Raw genomic sequence first — 16,658 nt, 5'->3', positions numbered from 1 at the left:
AGTGGCAATACTTCAATCATTAAACTTAAGTACAAATATGAGACATCACTTACTCTCGTGGCTTTGTGCTCAGAAGCACTCTGAGAGGCCTCTTGCTACTGAAGCATTGCTGCAGGAAGCATTCAACTTCCTGAAAGGGTCTTAGGAAAACCACATCTCCATTGATAGCAAAAATCTTTTTCCCAACCTCTAGACCTGCCATCTGGGGTGAAATCACAGAAAAAGTAACGTGCAGAGGTTTTACACACAAAATAATAACTGTTATATAAACAACAGAAAAGTTGTCATATAAGATTACTATGGTCCATTTAAAGCCCATGTTTACAATAATTTCCATGGGTGCAGACATTCATTTTGTCAAACATCATGTTTAAATCATAAGCCTTATAACGCAGGTGTAGATTTTTCCATATATTTGAGGTCTCCATAATATTTTCTAAAAATTGCTTACAGTAAAGAAGCCTTTCTATTATCTTTGATTTTTTTAAATTAAATGGGCATTTATTATTTTCTTGCCTTTGTCTGCTTCAAACACCATGCCCAGCTGACCACAGCTGGGTGATCTATTCCCAGCCTTCGAACCAGCTCATCTAAAACCAGTCACTGGGAGGAGTTGGAGATCAACCCATGATGACTCTGTTCTCAATTTTCCTGAACTCTGTGTGGGGGAAAACCTGGGCTCCCCATGGCAAATGTCTAGGGAACTGACATGGGTAACTGATATCGCAGACAATCACAGATTAAACTCCATGGACTAATGCCTGGGAGCTCCAAGGTACCACACAATCAAACATTAACCTCAAGAAAAAAAGGTATTACTGATTACTTGCAATAACTGACAATTAACATTAATGTTAATAGGTTGCATTTATAAAGCAGCTTTAACTTAGTAAAATATCTCAAGGTGATTCACATAGGGGAAAACTGGCAAGGTTGACTGCATGGTCTTTACCAGTCCCTTGTTTACCTTTGCTCCTCTGAAAACGAATGGCAAGCAGTGGTAGAACAGGAGTTAGAGAAAGGTGAAAGCATGATCAATGCCCCCTTGTAACCACCAAATTACTCAACATCTTCCTCACCCACCACTTCACCTGATAAATTCCCACCTTCACTCCCTAAAGTCAGGCAACCACAGACTTGGGCACGTTTGGTGCATAACCAATCTTGTAAATAGCAAATCAATCCCAAATCAAGTCAACTATGGTGCTGAACAACAGCAGCTCTACTTCACTGAACGAAAGCTATCAAAATGACTCATGACCATTCAGCAATATACTATTAAGTGATGGTTGTTAAAACTGCAAGAATTGGAAGACTCAGAACTTTTCTTAGCTGGAAATACAATTGCAAGGTTCTGCTATTGATGAAGGAGAAAAAATGAGCTGTGGACTTGTCTGTGAGCTAGAGTTTTATACAGCACAGGAGTGGGAGATGATCCCTTGACTAGCCAATGACTTCAAAGAGTAGTTACCACCTGGAAACACACTGGGCTGAATTCTCAACCCATTGGGGAGGAATACTGCCCGCCAATGGGAATCTGCTGCTAACCTGCTGCAATTTCTCCTGGAGCCCTCATTGGTTGTGCAGCAGTAATCCCATTCATGATAGGTTTACCACCATTCGGAGGGAGGGAAAACAATTCTGGTGCAGCATTTAAAAGGTGGCAGCCAGTTAAAGGCGGGCATCATTTCCTGAGTAGCAGGGAGAAGAACAGCAGTATTGTCTGAAGCAACAGCAACAGCCAGCTGAGGGGATCAGCAGCCACAAGGGGCCCCAGGTTCTCAGATGGATCTCTGGAGATGTCGCTGGCTGAAGACTGGACCCAAAGTGACAGACTGCTGGGCACTGTGGACAAGAATTCCATAAGATTTTGGTTCAGGCTGTCTGAAGGGAGATGACATAAGAAATGCCACACAGTGCAGGAAGAGGTTCAATGACCTTCCAAACATAGCCACGATAAGTCAAGACTCTCTTGCCAAGATACATGCTCAGCCACTTATACAGCTTCACTCAGCTCCTTCCCTCTCAGCGTCTCAGTGTCAAGATAACTCACTTTCCAAAGGCCAACCACTGCAAACACTTAAGCACCTTCTTTACTGGAAACCATTTGACCATTACTGCTATAGCAAATCTTCAGGGACATTTCATTTAAAGGAACAATGGACCTCCACATCTCATAAGAACATAATAAAAACATAAGAATTAAGAGCATTCAGTAAGATCATCATGGGTTGCATGCATTCAGGTAAGGAAATTATCTATGCCACTTTCGTGCCTTTAATATAGTCTTCTCTCCCTTCAAAGGAAAAGATGGCTTACAACAAGTATCAAAATCAAGAGCAGCAGTGATAAAAATCTTGAGCACACAATGAGGGTAGGTGCTGCCCATTGTGGGCATGCAGACAGGAGAATCTGTGGGAGAGGGCAGGTTGGAGTTGAGGTGCCAACAGAAGGTTGGGAAAAGCTGGGAAATTGTCATTACAGGTGGGCTTAGCTTTATGTGCTTTCTCAAGTATTGCAATGCTTTTGCACTAAGCCATTATTTCTTCAAGGAGAAATGTCATTATGTACACAGTTAAACAAGCTCCTCTGTGTTTCACATCGTAGAGGGTTCTTTGCAGGAAGAGGCTAGTCAGGATGATGACTGGGGAATGAGCCTCCTGATTCACAGCCCCAACTTCCTCACCAACTCCGTCGCAGCATCTTACTTATGCAAACACCAGCAATAGAGCCACCTGCTCTGGACAAGGTACCTCGTGAGTCAGAAGGACTGACACTGGGTACGGTGTGGAGAATGCGGAGTAGGGAGTGGAGGTGATGGACAGTGTCATTCCTCCACGGGGAATGGAGAAATGACCACCCTCAGTTGAGGCATAGGAACGCAGATCTCAGGGACTCAGTCTCCAAAAGACTTTGGCTGATAGTGTAAAACGGGCAATATAGGAGGTGACGCACGTTATACATCTCTCCTGATCTTCATTTCCATTGAAGTCACATAAAATTCACCTAGAAATTCGGGGGCTTAACGCCACCCGTTACCGGCATAAAGTTGTGTAAAGAGGGCGGCCGATGCTCTTTTGCCAGCTGGAGGCGGGTCCTGCAGCGACCTCCATTTCCCAGGCCCGACAGCGCTACCGGTAAGATCCATCGCCCTGCAAATTTAAATGAGAGGTGACGTCAGTTGGCGTGCAACACCGACTTAACGTCACCACTCCGAACTTCGACCCTAGTGCTGAATTCAAGGTAAAAGAAGGCCTCTGAGAAGACAGAAAATGCAGCAAGTACTCAGCAACATCCGTGGAGAGAGAAAAAGAGTTCACGTCTCAGATCAAGATGCTGCCTGACCAGCTGAGTATTTTCAGCATTTTATACTGTCATTTCAGATTTACTGCATCCGCTCGCAGAGGGAAGAGGAAGACACAGAAGAGGAGGAAGCCGAAGAGGAAGAAGCAGAAGGAAGGATGCAACCCAGACAGCCCCTTTCTGGCCGGGATATCCGAGATGGAATCATCCGCCTGCGGTCCCAGTGACCACAACCCCAATTCCCCTTTCAACATTAGTCCCACATCTTACCTTCCCCCTGTCACTGACCATCACAGCACCCTCTTGGTCACAATGCTGAAATAAAAGCCACCACAAAACAAACTTTCCAATCCAACTTTATACATCTATCCAGCCAATATGAAATCAAAAAATGAACTCATCACTCTAATGCATTCTCTTAGTGACTGTCATGTGTGTGCCTTTGCCTATCTTGATGTCACCTTGTGCTACCCCAGTGGCTGCAGCATGGCTGGTCGAAGACTGCTGACTTTCAGTGGGGGACACTGCAAATGGCCTTGCTGGTCGACCTTGAGGAGCTGATGGCTGGGAGTGTGAAATTGAGTGAAGGTGTTTCTTCTCCTTCACTCTCCTCTCCTTCTTCCTGGCCAACCACTGGCTGGGAGGGCTATATTTCTTGGGTGTGTGAAATGAGGAAGGCACAAGGCTGCAGTTGTGGTGAGGAGAGGGCAGGAAAGCAAGAGGTGCATGCCAGAAGGAGGATAATGTATGAGGTTATCAGCATTTTGTATCCTTTCTGCCTCACTGCTGGCCAAGGGCTCAGCCATGCCCCTGCCAACTGCACCATCTCCTCCAAGGGGGTGAGATGAGGCTAGGAATGGGAGATGTGCCTCGTGATTAGTACAGATTGTTGGTAGGTGAGTGATTGGGTGGGGGAGTCATGCAATGAGAAGTTTGTGAGGCTAGTGGTGCAGTTGGTAGGAGATGGCTTTTGAAGATGCTTTCACTGACCTTGATCAGTGGTCTGAGGTCATGAAGCTTCTTTGGGCACTGGAGCTGAGCCGTGGGGGCGACACTGCTGGCAGTGATGGCCTCGGTGATGTGGTCCCCCATCCTTCTTTCTGGAGGGTCTCCTTGTGGGTAGAGGACCTCTCTTGCAGTGTTGAACCCCTACACAAAGCTGGAGTGCTGCGTGCGAGACCCTGGGTGCCCCTTCCCTGGCTCGCTGAGCCATTTATGTTAGTGCTGAAGGACTTTTCCCATTTTTTGAGGTTTGGAAGGGAATTCAGCTTTTAGAGCTGAAGACTCCCATTTGAGATGTCTTTTTAATGTTAATTTTTTTTTAAAAGGCAGTAAGGGCTGAAAACTGCATTTTTTCACTTCATTTTAATTTTCCACAATGCCTAGCGAACTCTATTGCCTCGCTTCCAAAGGCTGTAAGAAGCTGGAACGCCGCTCCTGGATGGCAACTTTGACTCCCATGCCTGCACTAACGCCACCAGGTAGGGCGTTACACAGTAAGTTAGTGCTGGGCTAAAAATCTTTAGTCCACAGTGCAAATTTTTCTCTGGTAGTGCTTCGATCATTTTCAGCGGCCGTTATCCTGAAGCTGTGTTGACACCGGCAACTCTCATGGCGGTCACAATTGTTTAGCCCAAAGTCTCATGGTGGAAGTAGACTGCAAGTCTTCAGCCAGCTGTTGACATATTTCCCTATTAACCCCCAGGGAGGAGTGCAGCCTTCTGAGGCACTGACAGTCAGAAAAGTTTAAGTAAGATCTTCTTGGTCTGTACATCCTGGTGAGTGGGTATAGGCATGTAGAAAAGAGACAATTTCTGTGATGCCTGATGCAAAGAATCTCCAGTCCTGCCTGTAAAGTCTGTGGGTTGTGCAGTTAATAAATACACAGACTTCAGAAGTAACAAACAAACAGGTCTTTACTATTCGAAGGTCCGGGCGAATCTGCCCCAGCAATCATGCCACAACACTTATATACTGGTGTGGTCACTATCGGTATTACAGTATACAGAAGCCAAACAAATAGTGCCACCCGAAAGTAGTCCTCTTAAAGGTGAACGGTTACATTCAATAGTTCCCTTAAAGGTAGACGGGTACATACACTACAATCCTCCCTTTTTAGCTTATTACTTACTAAGTCCATAGTGAACATACATTCTAACATATATACAGGTTTATGTAAGACAGTTCATAGATTCAGTCTTTCCGGGGGTTTCCGGATTCTGTCAGGATAACGCCGCAGTGGTGTCGTCATTTCAGGCGGGCTAGGAGGTGCTTCTGGCAAGGTCGATTCGACTTGAAAAGCCGTGTCAGGTTCAGCTGACTCCAGTATCACTAGATCGGAAGTAGGTGTTCTGGGTATCTCAGTTTCAACATTACCCGGATAACGTGGTGAACGGTGGCCCATTTGTGGCGGACCCTATGATTTGGTCAACATGGCGCCTTATTATATTGTCTCCAATGTCCACGGTGTACATCAATGGCCCCAGCCTTTTCCCAATAGTTCCAGGCTGCCATTTCTCAGTACGGTAGTCTCGGGCCAAAACTCGTTGACCGATCTGGAAAGATCTAGTGACCCTGTCGTTCATGCCCTGGAATTGTCGGTTCTCTACGTCTCTTCTGACGTTTGGTTTTAGTAAATCCAGCCGGCATCTTAGGCGTCTATTACAGAACATCATTGCGGGAGTTTGATTTGTGACCGCATGTGTCGCATTTCGGTATGCCAACAAAAAGCTATCCACCTTATGTTGCAGACTTATATTTTCATTACTCATGGCCTTTACGGCCTTCTTGAAGGTCTGGACAAACCTTTCAGCCAATCCATTGGAGGCGGGATGGTATGGGGCTGACGTGTAATGTTTAACCCCATTGCTCTTTAAGAATTTCTTGAATTCTTCGGACACAAATTGTGGTCCATTATCAGAACAGATCTGTTCCGGCAGGCCATTCCGAGCAAACATAGTCCTTAACACTTGTGGTAAACCACTGTTATTGTATATTGTTACCTCTGGGTGGCGCTGTGTACCAAGGCATGCCTCAGCTGACTCCCCCAACATGACCAGGTATAAAGGTGGGGGTTTCACCGACTCACTTCCTTCTTGGAACCAGCCACCCATGAGAGGCATGCTCTGTTCTCTAGTTAATAAAAGCCTTTTCATCACCTTCCTGATTTATCGTCTTTTATGGAGTAATTGATAAGCGTATCAATTTTATTAACTAGAAGTAAAATGGCGACACCTGAACAGCAACAACAGCAGGCGTTGCTGCGAGCCCTCAGACCGGCATGCCTGGACCTCGACCCTCAAGCAGCGGGTTCATCAACCAATTTCGAACACTGGCTGAGCTGCTTTGAATCCTTCCTAGGAGCCTCCGCCGTGACATCGGAGGAGAACAAACTAAAAGTTTTGACCGCCCAGGTGAGCCCTCAAGTATATACGCTCATCCGGGACGCTACTACGTACATGGCGGCCCTCGAACTACTAAAAGGGCAATACACGCGCCGAGTGAACACGATTTACGCCAGACACCTCTTGGGATCCCGCAGGCAGCAACCGGGGGAATCGGTAGAGGCATTTTTACGGGCGTTACAGACACTCTGCAGAGACTGCGACTGTAAGGAGGTAACGGCTGCGGGGCACGCGGAGGGACTTACTTGTGATGCCTTCGTCAGGGGCCTCCAGTCCGACTACTCCCGGCAGAGACTGCTCGAAAGCAAGGAGCTCGACCTGAAGATGGCCGTAGCCCTTGCGCTCTCGCTAGATGCGGCCCACCGAAACCTCGAAGCATACTCACGTAACGGCGCCGCGCCATGGCCATCGCGACCGTGGGACATGGGACCGCTGCCCCCGGCACCAACTGCTGCAGCGATGTCCCGAAATCAACTGGGACAGCCGCCCCCGGTAAGAACCACAGCGATGCCCCGTAACCAGGCCCAAAAATGCTATTTCTGTGGCCAGTTAAAACACCCTAGAGCGCACTGCCCGGCTAAGACCGCTACCTGCTCGGGCTGCGGGAAGAAAGGCCATTACGCCAATGCCTGCAGGGGGAAACCAGCGAACGCCAGCAGCGCCGCGTGCGAACCATGGGGGCAGCCATCTTATCCGCCATTTTGTGCACCTCCGGCCGCATGGCCGCCGCCATTTTATTCGCCGCACTCAACCGCCACTTCGTCTCCGGACTCGACCACCGTCTCGTCGGACGACCATACCGACTCACTAAGCCATACACTGGCCTCCGTTACGCTGGATCAAGCCCTCCCTCATCATCTATCCAGCTCCATGATGGATATCACGGTAAACGGCCGCGCCACCACTTGCCTAATCGACAGCGGGAGCACAGAGAGTTTTATTCACCCAGACACGGTACGTAGCCACTCCCTCACGGTCCTGCCGACGCGCCATCGGATTTCTATGGCGTCCAAGTCCCATTCAATGGACGTCGGCGGCTACTGTGTGGTGACCCTTTCGGTTGGGGGCACAGAATATAAAAATTTTAAACTTCTAGTCCTGCCCCGTCTCTGCGCTGCCGTGCTGCTAGGGTTGGATTTTCAGTGCCACCTTAAAAGTGTCACATTAGCATACGGTGGACCCCTCCCCCCACTCACAGTCTGCAACCAACACCTTTTAAATCGCCCGCCGCAAACCACCTGCAGCCTTTCCACACTAAAAGTCCCCCCCCCCCTTGTTCGCTAACCTCACCCACGACTGTAAACCCATCGCTACCAAGAGCAGGCGGTACAGCGCCGGGGACAGAGCTTTCATTAGCTCCGAGGTGGAGCGGCTCTTGAAGGAGGGCATTATCGAAGGGAGCACTAGCCCCTGGCGAGCCCAGGTTGTAGTCGTTAAAACCACTGATAAACGCCGCCTGGTCATTGACTACAGCCAAACCATAAACCGGTACACTCAGCTGGACGCATACCCCCTTCCTCGCATATCTGATATGGTCAACCAGATTGCGCAATACAAAGTATTCTCCACCATTGACCTTAAGTCAGCATACCACCAGCTCCCCATCCGCCATGAGGACCGCCAGTATACTGCCTTCGAGGCGAACGGCCGCCTCTACCACTTCCTTAGGGTTCCCTTCGGCGTCACCAATGGGGTTTCGGTCTTCCAAAAGGAGATGGACCGGATGGTTGACGAGAACGCGCTGCAGGCCACCTTTCCCTATCTGGATAACGTCACCATCTGTGGCCACGACCAGCAGGACCATGACGTTAATCTAGAAAAATTCCTCCGTACGGCCCAACGGCTGAACCTAACGTACAATAAAGAGAAATGTATGTTTCGCACCAAACGCCTCGCCATTCTCGGCTGCGTGGTGGAGAACGGAGTCATCGGGCCCGACCCCGACAGAATGCGCCCCCTAATGGAGCTACCCCTCCCCCACTGCCAAAAAGCACTGAAGAGATGCCTGGGGTTTTTCTCCTACTATGCCCAGTGGGTTCCCCACTATGCAGACAAAGCTAGACCCCTCATCAAATCCACCTCCTTCCCCCTGACACCAGAGGCGTGTGCAGCCTTCACTCTTATCAAGAGCGATATCGCGAAGGCCACAATGCACGCAGTGGATGAGTCGATCCCCTTCCAAGTGGAGAGCGATGCATCCGACTTCGCCCTAGCTGCGACCCTTAACCAGGCGGGCAGACCCGTGGCCTTTTTCTCAAGGACCCTCCAGGGCCCCGAGACCCAACACTCCTCTGTCGAAAAGGAGGCCCAGGCTATTGTGGAAGCGGTGCGTCACTGGAGGCATTACCTGGCCGGAAAACGGTTTACCCTGCTCACTGACCAGCGTTCAGTAGCTTTTATGTTTAATAATAAGCAGAGGGGCAAAATCAAGAACGACAAGATCTTGAGGTGGAGAATCGAACTCTCCACCTACAATTATGATATCTTGTACCGGCCCGGGAAACTAAATGAGCCCCCAGACGCCCTATCACGTGGTACATGCGCCAACGCGCAGGTTGATAGACTGCAGACCCTCCACAATGACCTCTGCCACCCGGGGGTCACCAGGTTCTTCCATTTCATCAAATCCCGTAACCTGCCCTACTCCATCGAGGAGGTCAGGACCATGACCAGGAACTGCCAAATCTGTGCCGAGTGCAAACCGCACTTTTATAGGCCGGACAGAGCAAGCCTGATCAAGGCCACTCGCCCCTTCGAGCGCCTGAGCGTCGATTGTAAAGGGCCCCTCCCCTCCTCTGACCGCAATGTGTACTTCCTCAACATAATTGATGAGTACTCCCGTTTCCCGTTTGCCATCCCTTGCCCAGACATGACCAGTACCACGGTCATCAAATGTCTGAATGACCTCTTCGCCTTGTTCGGGTTCCCTAGCTATATACATAGCGACAGGGGCTCATCTTTCATGAGCGACGAACTTCGGCAGTACCTGCTAGCGAGAGGTATTGCTACGAGCAGAACCACCAGCTACAACCCCCGGGGGAACGGCCAGGTGGAAAGAGAGAACGCGACGGTTTGGAAGGCCGTCCTCTTAGCCTTAAAATCTAAGGGCCTTCCGACCTCTCACTGGCAGGAGGTCCTCCCTGCGGCGCTCCACTCCATCCGGTCACTGCTTTGTACTGCCACTAATGTCACCCCTCATGAGCAAATGTTCGTTTTCCCCAGGAAGTCCACATCGGGAACCTCGCTACCGGCATGGCTGACTTCTCCTGGGCCCGTCCTACTGCGGAGGCACGTAAGGACCCATAAAACGGACCCCCTGGTCGAGAGGGTGCACCTCCTACACGCCAACCCCCAGTATGCCTGGGTGACATACCCAGACGGGCGGGAGGACACGGTCTCCATACGAGATCTCGCACCCTCGGGTACCCCTGAACTACCACCGTTATCCCCCACCACCCCTCCCAATCCAACCCCTGTAGACGACATGCCGGAGCCCCAGGACCCTTCGTTGACCACCCAGACACCAGATCCGACGTTGGATGCTGCAACACCGCCGCCGCCACCACGACGATCAGGACGTCAGACAAGGCCTCCTGATAGACTTAACTACACGAACTTGTAGTACCCTTCACCCCGCCGGACTTAATTTTAAACAAGGGGTGAATGTGGTAAACCACTGTTATTGTATATTGTTACCTCTGGGTGGCGCTGTGTACCAAGGCATGCCTCAGCTGACTCCGCCCACATGACCAGGTATAAAGGTGGGGGTTTCGCCGACTCACTTCCTTCTTGGAACCAGCCACCCACGAGAGGCATTCTCTGTTCTCTAGTTAATAAAAGCCTTTTCATCACCTTCCTGATTCATCGTCTTTTATGGAGTAATTGATAAGCGTATCAACACTGCGATGGTTTTTTCCGTCGTGGTGGTGGTCATCTTAATTACTTCCGGCCACTTGGAGTGGGCATCCACCGCTATTAGAAACATCGAGTCCATAAATGGACCAGCAAAGTCGATGTGTACTCTTTGCCAAGGCGATGAGGGCCACTCCCATGGATGCAGAGGAGCCTGGGGTGGCGCGTTCTGAACCCTCTGACATCCTAGGCAGTTCTTCGTGATCTCCTCTATGTCTCCATCAATGCCTGGCCGCCACACAAACGCTCTTGCTAGATTTTTCATCTTTACTCCCCCCAGATGTCCTTCGTGCAGCTCCTTTAGCACCTTCTTTTGGAGTTTGGGTGGAATCACCACTCTAGATCCACACATCAGGGTTCCTCGACACACTGACAGTTGTTCTTTCCTCTGTGCAAATGCTTGCAGTGTTGGTTCGCTCTGTGCTGGCCATCCCTCCACCGTTACATCATAGACTCGTGAAAGAGTCGGGTCATTCCTTGTCTCATTCTCAATCATTGAGTTTGTTATCGGTAGACACTCCACTATGGATGAGTGGAACAACTCTACTGGGTCCACTATACTCGCTTCTTCTACCATCGGCAATGGCAAGCGTGACAACCCATCAGCATTTCCATGCTGTTTAGACCTTTTGTACTCAATTTTGTATTGGTGTGCCCCAAGTAACACGGACCACCTTTGTAACCTTTGTGCTGTCATGGTGGAAACGGCATTATTTGGGTTGAATATGGACACCAACGGCTGGTGGTCTGTCAGCAATGTGAACTTTTTACATTGTAGGTAATGGTTGAATTTCTTCACGCCCCACACAAGACTGAGGGCCTCCCTATCTATTTGGGCGTAATTTCGCTCCGCGGGTGTCAATGATCGGGACGCGAAAGCCACTGGCCCTTCCGAGCCATTTGGTAGCCTGTGCGAGAGTACTGCCCCAATTCCGTACGGGGAAGCATCGCAAGCTAGACGAAGGGGTAATGCTGGGTTGAAATGAGCCAACACTTCTTCAGAGGTAATCAACTCCTTGCTTCTGCGAAAAGCCTTTTTGCATTCTTCACTCCACTTCCATGGTGTTTCTTTCCGCAACAGGTCATTCAGCGGATGCAGTACCGTGGATAAATTTGGCAGAAACTTGTGATAGTAATTAATCAACCCCAAGAATGATCTTAACTGTGATACGTTTCCTGGAGCGGGGGCCTTCACAACCGCTTCTATCTTTTCGGGTGACTTATGCAGTCCCTCTCGGTCAATGACATGACCGCAGTATGAGATCCGTTTTTGGAAGAACTCACACTTCTTGCGATTAACCCGAAGGCCATACTCCTTCAACCTGGTGAGCACCAGTTTCAAATTCGTGAGGTGTTCTTCCTCATCTTTTCCCATGATTAAAATGTCATCTAAGTAGCACTGCGTGCTTGGAATTCCTTGTAACACCTGTTCCATGGCCCTCTGCCAAATTGCTGGCGCCAAAGCCACCCCAAAGACCAGTCTATTGTAGCGATACAAGCCTCTGTGAGTGTTGATGGTGAGGTACTGGCGTGACTCTTCCTCGACCTCCATCTGTAGATATGCTTGAGCCAGATCTATTTTCGTGAAATGTTTCCCTCCAGCCAACGAAGCAAAGATATCTTCAATCCGCGGAAGCGGGTATTGCACCGTGTGAAGCACCGGATTCACAGTAATCTTGAAATCTCCGCAGATACGGACCTTCCCCGGTCCCCCTGGCTTATTACTCGGTGAGGACTTCATGACGGGAACAATGGGCGTGGCCCACTCACTCCAGTCCACTTTTGACAGAACCCCTGATCGTTCAAGTTCTTCCAGTTCTGCCTCCACAGCTGGTCGTATTGCGTAAGGTACTGATCTGGCCTTAAAAAACTTTGGGCTTGCATTTTCTGCAATCTTAACCTTTGCTTTAATACCTCGCAGTGTTCCCAGTCCTTGCTGGAATACCTCCTTAGCTTCGTCCAATATTCTGGACAACCGTTCAGGTTTGACATCCTCTTTTTCGGAATCCACCGTCATGGTGTTTAGTGACTGCCAGTCCAATTTTATTTTTCGGATCCACTCCCGTCCCAGAAGTGGTGGTCCTCCCTCAGGCAATACATACAGGTCCAACCGGTGATGATCTTTATCCTTGTATCTCACCTTGACTTCTATCATTCCGATGGGGAATACTTTGTGCCCCGTGTATGTCTGTAGTACTAGTCCCGTATCCCGTAGTGGAATATGCTTGAAAAATTTCTTATAGTCATGCTTATTCATGACCGTCAACGCCGATCCGGTGTCCACTTCCATTTTTACTTGGACCTTTGCAATCTGTAGCGTTATCCAGATAGTTTGTCGGTCAGCTTCATTGCTCACGTTGTGAATTCTCAGACTGTCCAGTCCTTTGCATTTGGAGTGTGAGACCAACTTCTGTTCCCTCAGACTCTTCTTAGTCACCTCTTGTACCTTTCCGTACCATTTTTGTGGTGACTTCTTATTGTTGTACGTTGCTCCTGACCGGCATACCTTAGCTATGTGCCCGATCTTGCCACATTTCCTGCATTCTTGGTTTTTACCCCAGCATTGATTCTGGTCGTGTGTTGTCTTCCCACAACGGTAGCATTTTGTTGTGCTCGAAGTAATTTGGTCCACCCCTGGTGCCGCCGCCTTTAGCTGCATTTCCGCCGTTCCTTTCGCTGCGGCTTCATGCGATGCAGCTATGAGGACAGCCCTGTCCAGTGTGAGGTCATTTTCTTCCAGTAGTCGCTTCTGCGTTCCTTCTTTGGACAATCCGCATACGAACTTGTCACGCAGTGCCTCTGTCAGATTCCCTCCAAACTGGCAGTATTTCGCTATCCTACGCAGTTCGACCAAGTATTCCGCATTGCTTTCGTCTTTCCTCTGCGTTCTTGCGTAGAATTTGAATCGTTCAGCCAGCATCAACGGTGTGGGGTTCAAGTGATCCTTCAGCACTGCTACAATATCATCGAAAGTCTGATCTGCCGGTTTAGCTGGTGAGAGAAGATTCTTCAACACCCCGAATGTTTTCGCACCCATCATGTTAAGTAAGGTTAAAGCTTTTTCCTCCTTAGCTATTTTGTTAGCCTTACAATGTATCTCAATACGTTCTACGTACGTGGCCCAGTCTTCTATCTCCGAATTGAACTCGTTGATGTCCGCCCGCTTAGGCATCTTTCTTTCCTTGGGTACAACACAAGTATTTCTTCAAGTATTCTTATTTATTTGTTTATTTCTAAGATGGCGGTTTTCCCGCGAAAATGGCGGTTTCCCGCTCTTTCCTTCTCGCCCCGCCCACTTCAATCGTCTTCCCCGCCTAATGGCGGCTTCCCGCGTTTCTTCCCTGGTGGAAGGGGTACGCTTTCCCCACAGCGGACAGGTTCAGCCGCTGGGCTGGCTTCCGCACAGCTCCCCTTACTCGGCTCTGTCTTTTCCTCCCACCCGCACGGCTCTACCGGCGCTGGGTACACCCCGTTAACGGAGGACAGTTCAGCCGCTGGACTGGCTCTCGCGCAGTCTCTCACCCCGTTTTCGGCTGTGTCTCTCTCCCACTCCCGCACGTTCGGTTTTGCCGGCTCTGAGTACCCCGTTGGTGGAGAACAGCTCAGCCGCTGGACTGGCTCCTCGCAGTCTCTCTCTCCGCACCCGGCTCTCACCCGCACGGTTCCCGTTCGCCTCCCCAGCCCTCTCGCAGACCGGTGTTTCCCTCCCCGGCTGCGGCTGGGTTTCTCTTCCCGCGCCTACTCGCAGGCTCAGCGCTTCGTGGCTGCGGTCGCTGCCCGGATTTTTCCCGCCGATCGCGGTCCGGCTGTCACCCGACGCCGTTGGACCCGACTTTTGGCCGGCACAGCTCCCCCTCGACCGAGGTCGAGTGCTCTGCCCTTATCCTCCGGATACTTCTACACCTTCCCCTACTCACAGTCTCTTCAGCCGCCTTGTTTCTTGCTGGTCGGCTCACTCCGCACCGTGGCAGAAGGGTAGTCAGTGCCTGTTGCTGATACAGCTTTTGTTGTTAGTCTTCCTGCTTTCTGTTGTTGCAGCCTCGTGTTTTCTTTTGGTAGCACGACGAGGGCGGTTGTCTCTCTTCGACGCTCTTCGTTGCTTTTGGTAGTCTTGCCGCAGGGTACGATCGGACTCGTCGCCACTGTAAAGTCTGTGGGTTGTGCAGTTAATAAATACACAGACTTCAGAAGTAACAAACAAACAGGTCTTTACTATTCGAAGGTCCGGGCGAATCTGCCCCAGCAATCATGCCACAACACTTATATACTGGTGTGGTTACTATCGGTATTACAGTATACAGAAGCCAAACAAATAGTGCCACCCGAAAGTAGTCCTCTTAAAGGTGAACGGTTACATTCAATAGTTCCCTTAAAGGTAGACGGGTACATACACTACACTGCCTGTTCCATGTCTGCATCCTTCTTTTTCATAGCATAATAGAAGTATTCCCATTTTAAAATCTATATCCACAATTTAAACCAGTATATTGAGCAGATCAGCAAAAGTCCTGATGGGCCTCCAAAGTACTAAAGGCATTGATATGCAGGTAAAGTAACAAAAACCTTCAGTAGTAACACAGTGTGGTATCCACCTCAGGAATACCTTCCTCCAGCTCCTAGTTATTATATAGTCCTTCCCTCCACCTTCACTTTCCACTCCCTCCTCTCCCTCCGCCCTCATCCCCCTGCTTCCTCCATCATCCTCCTGCTTTCCACCATTCTCCCCTTCCTTCGTCGCCTCCCTCCTTCTTCACTTCCCTAACCCAGCTCGCCCTGCTGCTACCCTGCCTTTTAATAACCTTGCTTCACGTGAATACTGCCCTTGGTCTTGACTCCCCATGTGCAATGCCATGGGAGATCGACATATTATACAACAACAAAAATCTGAACAACTGAACCGTAAAATTGTTTAATATCTTGTTACAGGATTGAAGTCTCAGTGGACCGATAGCAACTGAGACACAATTTCCAGATCAGTCCAGCATCATAGATCTGAGGATATTAAAACAGACTGGTACAAATCCTTTAACCCAATAGTTCTCCAAGACTAAATATTTTGTGATTCATTTTACAAAATTATGACAATTCAGAATTGCAGCAGTCTACCCCAAAAGAGTTTATTTTTAAATCTATTGAACGTTACCTCAGCATAAGATCCCTTCTCCAGAGATTTCACAATGGGAACCTTGTTTCGCTCCTCCAAAGTAAAACCATAACTTCCATCTTGAGCTTTAATCTAAGGACAGTAAAAGGTCATACTTGAGTGTTAGACAATAGCTTGAGTAATTTATTACAGACATTTAAACATCTGTATAATGTGACACCAATGGGTCACATATGTTGCTTTCTTAAATATGTTGTATTGCACCAATTACTTTACTATTAATTGTGAAAACTGCCACATGTGCACACCATGTCCATGTTATTATTCTCCTTTAAGTCTATTTTAAGATGCTTTAATAGAAATACTGCTCTCATCTAAAAGCATTCCCCGTGGTACTTGCATTTATACAGTTCCTTATCACATCAAAATGTTTCAAAGCACTTTGACACAACGGCCCAAACTTTTCAGCAACAGGGCAGGTACATCATAAATCTTGCCATCTAGAGCGCCAATCTCGGCCTTGCTAACTTATGCAAAATTTTGCTGGTTTTCTAATTAGAATACACCATAGCGAGCATAGCAGTCAATCAGGCACTCAACGGCAATCTAACGACAGGAGTGACAGCACGTTCACCATTCGGTGCCACAGGAGTATTTAAGTGAATGGAAGTGCAGCTTCTTAAATAAACAATCAAGCTTTGTATTAAACACTGATGTCCTGCTAAAATATGCACTTCTCCGTGACAGAAAGATTAACGGCTAGAAATTCATCTACTTACCGCCACTCCATAGTGCCATGAAATGGCGAAAAATGGCGGCCACCACTCTTTCGTCAGCTGGTGGTTGGTCCAACGGCCGCCGCCATTTTCCTCCCTCCCTTTGCACTGCTGGTAACTGGCAGTGCCCTGGAAAAAAATGGCGGTGTGGTGACATAA

At 49.0% G+C, this 16,658-nt stretch overlaps 1 protein-coding gene across 8 annotated transcripts in view; it reads right to left on the bottom strand.

Annotated features, from left to right (window-relative positions):
• prex2 (phosphatidylinositol-3,4,5-trisphosphate-dependent Rac exchange factor 2) overlaps positions 1-16,658 on the bottom strand; it is a 943,088-nt gene that overhangs the window by 587,021 nt on the left and 339,409 nt on the right. For all 8 annotated transcript variants that reach the window (XM_085993112.1, XM_085993115.1, XM_085993113.1 and 5 more), the window contains 2 exons: positions 15,763-15,855; positions 54-202 (listed from right to left, as the gene is read on the bottom strand). In XM_085993112.1, coding sequence (XP_085849238.1) covers positions 54-202; positions 15,763-15,855 — 242 coding nt within the window. The remainder of the gene's footprint in view (positions 1-53; positions 203-15,762; positions 15,856-16,658) is intronic.

The sequence above is a fragment of the Somniosus microcephalus genome, chromosome 7, assembly GCF_052327205.1.
Source record: "Somniosus microcephalus isolate GS21.2 chromosome 7, FLI_Smic_1.0, whole genome shotgun sequence".
NCBI lineage: Eukaryota > Metazoa > Chordata > Chondrichthyes > Squaliformes > Somniosidae > Somniosus > Somniosus microcephalus.
Note: the sequence above shows the minus strand (reverse complement) of the source record. Positions and strands in the feature narration are given on the sequence as shown.